Genomic DNA, 7,398 nt, shown 5'->3' with positions numbered 1-7,398 from the left:
AAAAATCAACTAGATTTTATTTAGATAAACCTCCAAGACGTTAAGAAAAATATTTACATTAAGATAAGCAAAATTGAGTATGCAACAGTATAAGAATGACTTTAAAATGTACTAATGTAGTTAATGGACTTTAAAATTTTATAGGTAGACTATTTTCCTTTTTTTTATGTCAATTAACCCATGATAATACATGCTGGATATATATGTTAGAGCCAGTCATTACTGAAAGAAAAGAAATCACTAAATCTCTTAGAAACAAAATCAAAGATTCACAAACTATGGCATTTTATTTCAGCGCCTTTGCTTACATTTGTACAATATATTACATAATTCTCCATTGATTGCAGATTCTAATATATACTTTATAGCTTTTATTCTATAAGCCTTTTCTTCAATGTTTTGTTGTCAACAAATCTTTACAGTCCTGTACAAATTTGAGCAACTTGAAACCATTTTCAACAAAATTAGTTACTGTAAGCACACATTACAAGACTGAAAATGCTTTACCTAGAAAAGTTGAATGTAAAGTATTCTGACACATCAGCATCTACAACAAAACGTTTTGAAATTCTCACATTGTATTGCCAGGAAAAAAAAACAAAAACAAAACTAACAAAAACATGCCAGCCCCATCCAAAAAAGTACACAGAATTACAATTAAAACAGTAAAACAGTCTGTACAATAAAGTACTGTGTATTAACAGTGCCAGGTATTAAATAGCTTGAATGAACACATCCGCAATATACAAATGTCTTACAAAGGTGTAGAATTAAATACAAGTGCCAACAGAACAGAGATTGGAACCATACAACATAAAGTCAATACAAGTGAAAGCAATTTTATGTTCATTTTGAATTTTATACAAAGCTTTTAATTTTTGAGGTCTACCAATCCAGATTAACTATTTATATTTAAAATAAAAAGTATCTTTTTGAGATAGTTCTTTATCAACAACCTTGAACCATACTTGTTCCTGACGTCCTCTCATTGTAGAGATCATAATAAAATAATCAATACAAATGAATTATCTGCATTTAAAGAAAAAGAAACATTTACAAGGAAACACAAAAATATAACTGTTATAATTCATTATGAATAAATATACACTTTGAACTGGCTAAGTATAATCTTTATACATTGCTTAAGATTTAATACAGTTTGCCATTTTCTTTTTTCCCCACACAATGTATTATATCAAAATTAAAAAAAAATACTGATTCATAGAAAAGTGGCAAAGTACAGTAGTTCCATTCCAATTTGAAGGGGCATGTAAAGCCACTGCAAGACCATTTAGCCTAATTCAAACCTGTAAACATGTTCAATCTTTTAAAAAGAGAATCTTAAATATTTGGTTACCAGGATTGATGTCTGATATCCTGTTAACTGCAGGTTTAGAATTTATCAGATGTGCTTGACTTATACAATTAAAGCCACTTTAGGGTGACTTGCTTTAAAAAACAATTCACTTGTACAAATGAAAATAGGTTCATATTTTTTTTCATAAATAAATGGAAAAATATCAAATGTTCCAGCTTTAACAAAATACATGGGAATACATATACAGTAAGTTATCTTACCATGTTCTGGCCCACCCAATAACTATGCTTACTGTATTTTCTCTACAGGCAGTGAAAAGCCTCCATTTGCCACAGTGGAAGGCCTTCAAGTTACCAGACATACAATTCCCAGACAAGTTGGAAACAATTATTGCTGAGGAAAAGCAGTTCATTGTACTTTTTCTTCATAAAAAAAGTGCACTTAAGTGCCAAGTCAGCATGTCAAGAAACAATTTTAAATATAAAATAGTGCTTGTCTGATTTTGTGTGTGTGTGTGTGCCACTGTGCAGTATAAAAAAGACGTGGCCCTCAACAGCCATTAAGTGCAAAGTGCATTGGCAAGTCCTGCTGTCACCTGCACTCAACTGACATTCCATTTTGTGATGCACTGGACATTGACGGTTCAGCTAAAGTTAACATAACAGCAGCTGTTATGGAACTGGATGAAGGCGAAGATGAGGATGAGGATGTAGCAGCACCTAAGGAAAAAGGAAATCAAAAGCTTAATAAAATGGATCTCCAACAACAAAAATAAAACACTATTTTTAGTTTATGCAATAAACTGCAATAATTCTGTGGCATTTTCCAGAATTATCTAGCTTTACAATAAGATACTCAATACCCTCCGTATCAAGATGCAAGGGAGGGAAACCTAGCTTGCCTCAAACAGCCTGACAGTGCCACACTACAGTTGAGGGGATGAAAAAGGGTGCTAGACAAGGACTCACGCATGGATTAAGGGAAAAAAAGGAAAAGAATTGTATCTGGCTTTATATAGACAGGGACATAAAATATCAACTAGAATACTTCAAATAATTTTTCTTCCTAATTATCTTTCTTCAGTGTTTGAATTATTGTTAAAAATTTAATATTTATGAAAAGAACAGAAACTGATTGCTTCTTAAACTGGAAAAAAACCAAAAAGTACTGTATACGCTCCTGTATAAGCTGAGTTTTTTTCAGCACATTTTTAATGTAGTTTTTGTGGTAAAATTAGGTGTGTCGACTGATTTTTGGGTCAGCTTATACTCGAATATATACAGTACTCTCATTCTCCAAAGCAAATGTCGTAACAAGGGCTTCAAACAGTTCATGGAAAAATAGAGTTAAAAGATAAAAATTTTCAACAACTTCTTGAAGTTCCCTTGTGTTAGTTACATTAGTTATTTTCCTCAGTGTTAAAATTTCAATGGTATCAGCCTTACTCTAAATATGGGATGGTGCAGGACTAGGCAGTGCTTCGTTCTGTTGTACACAGGGTAGCTGTGGGTCAAAACCGACTTGACGGAAGCTAACAACATCAGTGTTTTGGAGGACTGGGGATTTAAAAAATACATAAGGAACATAAAAGCATTCATTTGAATCAGAGGCATAAAGTAGAAAAGCAAGTCTTCTGCTATTTTCCCATGTTCCCCTCCTCACCACTGTTATCAGCTGCTTTAGACTCCAAAATTCTACAATACTTACCCATTACTATTGAGTCAATTCTGACTCATAGACCCTACATAGGAATTGCAGAGGAGAGAAACTGGAAGATTTGACCCATAAATCTTGCAGTTAGCAGCCCAACACCTAACCCATAGTGCCTTCCAAAACTTTACAATAGGGGTGGCAAATTATGACTCTGGGGACAAATCTATGGCGAAAATAAGGCTTCACTTATTGTTGGAAATTAAACAGCCACGCCAAATTTTCAGACACTGCCTATATGATATTTTACAAGGAAGATGGAAAAATTTAGTAGGTTCCAGAGAGATTATATTACCCGAAAGGCTGAACTTATTCTCTGTTGCTTTACAAAAAAAAAAAAAAATGATTGTAACCTTTCTTCTAGAAGACTCTAAAATAGAGATATTTTATATGTGAAATTTTAAGAAGCAGTTAAAAAAATAAATGAAAGAAAAAACTACCTGACAATTTTTGGGGGTATTTTTCATGTATCTTGAGATTATAGGTCTACCTCATTTTTTTTCCTCTAAAGTTGAACAGTATTCTTAGTTAATACCAAGTCTTTGGTGTTACCAACAACATATACAATAAATGTTTCATATATTACAAATGAAAACTTAAATGTTTATTTTACTTTGTATCAAGGCAATTCATAATTCAATTTAACAATTTTTGTCTGCTATAATAAGTATCATCTTAACAAATCTCTTTGTAGCTACATTATTTTTCCTTAGGATCTATTCTTAGTACTGGAACTATCTACTTCTCCACGTAGCCAAGGTGCTTTTTGAAAGATAGCTGCACCAATGATTTCAGTTATGTACAAAGGTATGAATTTTGCTACCTATTTTCCTCCCAATGGTTTTTTGCTTGTGATTTTCTTTTCTGTGAAAAATGATACCTTGATGTGTATTTATTTGATAACCAGATGAGCATCTTCCTGTTGATTATTTTAATAGCACTTATTCATTTATGAACTAGGTTTCAATGGTGACTCGCCAGAAAAGAACCTAGTGAGCAGAATCATTCACTGTAGAGTATTTGTGGTGACCAGACCTAAAAAACACTGTTTTGAAGGAACTATTTCTAGGCAGATGTTTACATAGAAAATTCCACTAAAAAACAACTTAAAAAGTGAGAAGTGCTTTAATAAAAACTTGTAAGCAGTATGCTAATCATAGTGAATTTTAATCGTTAAAAAATGACTGCATGATATTAATCACATGAAACCCATTCCTTTCCTTTGACTAATAAGCCTATATATACTTTCTATATATTAACATTAAATTTCATCTTAGATACTGTATAACCTAGACACAACTATCCACCCACCTGAAATTAAAAAACATAAAACAAAGAAGGAGTTAAAGCGGTACCAGCAGAATAAAAAGTCAGAAAATTGGTCTGAAGGAAAAGAAAATGAAAGAATGGAGCTTTAAGGAAGGTCCCCAACTCACCGCGATCGAGTTGATTCTGACTCATAAAGACCTATAAGGCAGCACACACAGTCTCATCTTTATGCTATGGAGCAGCTTGAGCTACGCGTTGCTGGCCTTGCGGAGTAAGCAACCAAACTAACCCACTACATCACCAGGACTCCTGGCCAAAGTGAAAAACAAAGAGGGACTTTGCCTCACTTTCTCATTTTTCTACTCATTTTCACAGCAAAACTGAGTACTTCTTTAGGGTCACAGTCTTTACTTCCTCACCCCTTACTCTCTCCTCAGCCAACCTCAACTGAGCTATTGTCTCTTATTACTCACGGAAAAAGCTCTTGAAGAGGTTGCTAATTGACTCCAATATGGTTAGGTCCATCAACTACTTCAATTCTCTAATCTCTCACCCTCATTGCACAAAGAAAATCTTTCCTCATCCCCAGACGATTTAATTCCTTGTCCATCCTTGAAAGGTTTTCCTCTAAGTGCAGGGCCATTTAAGTATAGAAGATTCTATCTTCTCCTCAGGCCTACCGTAAATGTGGTTTGTTACAGCGTTTGTCTTCTTTTCTTGTTCCTTTTCTAAATAATTTTTATATCGTTTTATTATGAACTCATACAACTCTTATCACAATCCATACATACATCAACTGTGTAAAGCACATTTGTACATTCATTGCCCTCATCATTCTCAAAACATTTGCTCTCTACTTAAGCCCCTGGTATCAGCTCATTTTTTCCATTCCCTCCCCGCTCCCCGCTCCCTCATGAACCCTTGATAATTTATAAATCATTATTTTGTCATATCTTGCCCAGTCTGACGTCTCCCTTCACCCACTTTTCTATTGTCTCCCCCAGGGAGAAGGTTATATGTAGATCCTTGTAATCGGTTGCCCCTTTCCAGCCTACTCTCCCTCTACCCTCCCAGTATCGCCACTCACACCACTGGTCCTGAAGGGATCATCCTCCCTGGATTCCCTGTGTTTCCAGTTCCTATCTGTACCAGTGTACATCCTCTGGTCTAGCCAGACTTGCAAGGTAGAATTGGGATCCTGATAGTGGGGGGTGGGGTGAGGAAGCATTTAGGAACTAGAGGAAAGCTGTATTTTTCATCGTTGCTACATTGTACCCTGACTGGCTCGTCTTCATCTAAATAATTTCTACTCTAGTACAGTGGTTTTAAAAATAATTCCAGTAACTACTGTACTAAAAGGAGCCTTGGTTTCATAGTAGGCTAAGCACTGAGCTGTTGTTCAAATCCATCAGCCAGCCACTCCTCAGGAGAAAAACGAGGTTGTGTATTCCCGTAACGATTTACACTCTTAGAAAACTCAAAGATTTTACTAGTCCTATAGGCTTACTATGAGTAAGAATTGATCTGATGGCACTGAGTGAAACTATATTATAGATATGACAACTTGTAAATGATTTCTAGTCCTGACTTATCTTCTGAGTTACAAATTTATACCCTACTATATACTTGATAATCCTATTTGGAGACCTAAACAGACATTTCAAAACTTAAGATGGCTAAACAAAATTATGGATTCTTGTCATGCTCCTCAACTCAGAATGTTTTTCCTCCATATATGAAAATGGCATAATGATGATTCCACCTAAAAGTTAGAAGTTATCTTAAATTTATCTATCACATCTAAATCATAGCAAGTGTTTCTAATTATTAATAATATTATTTTAAAGATAATTTTATTGGGGCTCTTACAGCTCTTATAACACTCTATACATCAGTTTTATCAAGCATATTTGTACTGTGGCAGTTACATAATCTCCTGTCAACTTGAAAAGGGGTGGAGCCTAGCCTGTCAATCAGGTCACCACTTGATGACCTCATTTGGAGGCACAAAGGAGATAAATAGCTCACTGGATGCCAGACACACACAAAGCCACATGGAGCTATGCTAGAGCCCTGGAGCTGGAGGAGCCACGTGGAAACCCCTGCCAGGGCTGAGATGCTTCCACTCCCACTGGGATCCATAAAACTTTCCACCCACGGGCCTGTGATCTTCCTGCATTCGGCATCATTGCATGTTTTGCATGAGTCTGAAGAGGAATTTATAGATTGGTATCAGACATATGGGCTAATATCAGACTTAAGGACTTGATCTGGACTGGGCTGAGATGTATCCTCAATATACAATTACTCTGATAAAAAGTTCTCTCTTACACATAAGTATGTCTATCAGTTTGTTTTTCTAGTCCACCCAGACGAATATATGTATGTATTTTGCCATCATTCTTTTCTTTTTCTTTGCTTTTAAAAAAATTTTTTTTCTTTACTTTTTAAACCATCATTATTTCCTATACATTTAACTTCTATTTGAGCCCTTAAGTGTCATTAATTATTATTCTTCATCTTTACTGTAAACCATTATTATTTCCCATCTAAACCACTCCAAAAGGGCTCCCTAATTGGTATCACTGTATCCACTGCCTATCTAGAGTTGACTTTCTAAAGTGTGGTGATCTTTAAAATAGATTGTGTCATTACCTTGACCTTGTTTAAGGATTTCAAATATCTGTCATTATACTTAGAATAAAATGGAAATCGTCATCCCAGTCTATGAGGGGCCATGAGTTGGTCTCTGCTTATCTGATATTTCTACCACAATAGCATTTCACTATCTGAAATTATCTTATTAAAGTCTGTTTTTGTTTTGGAAACAATATGCTCTATGAAAGTAAACACTATAGTTTGAGTTAGTAGTCTTAAAGATAATGTTTCAAGAGTCTATAACAGTGGTTCTCACCTGTGGGTCGTGACCCCTTGGGGGGCAGGGGGTGTCGAACAACCCTTTCACAGGGGTCGCCCGATTAATAAAAGTAGCAAAATTACATTTATGAAGTAGCAACAAATATAATGTTATGGTTGGGTGTCATCACAACATGACAAACTGTATTAAAGGGCTGTGGCATTAGGAAGGTGAGAACCACTGG

At 35.1% G+C, this 7,398-nt stretch overlaps 1 protein-coding gene across 3 annotated transcripts in view; it reads right to left on the bottom strand.

The window, feature by feature from the left end:
• Positions 1-261: 261 nt before the first annotated feature.
• ARID4B (AT-rich interaction domain 4B) overlaps positions 262-7,398 on the bottom strand; it is a 173,299-nt gene continuing 166,162 nt past the window's right edge. For all 3 annotated transcript variants that reach the window (XM_045297860.1, XM_045297862.1, XM_045297861.1), the window contains one exon: positions 262-2,037. In XM_045297860.1, the coding sequence (XP_045153795.1) occupies positions 1,910-2,037 (128 nt within the window). In that variant the 3' untranslated portion in view covers positions 262-1,909. The remainder of the gene's footprint in view (positions 2,038-7,398) is intronic.

This window comes from Echinops telfairi, unplaced genomic scaffold (genome assembly GCF_000313985.2).
Source record: "Echinops telfairi isolate 266 unplaced genomic scaffold, ASM31398v2 ScPeMD7_7424;HRSCAF=8462, whole genome shotgun sequence".
NCBI classification, from domain to species: domain Eukaryota; kingdom Metazoa; phylum Chordata; class Mammalia; order Afrosoricida; family Tenrecidae; genus Echinops; species Echinops telfairi.
The sequence above is the reverse complement of the archived record's forward strand: the minus strand, read 5'-3'. Positions and strand labels throughout refer to the sequence as shown.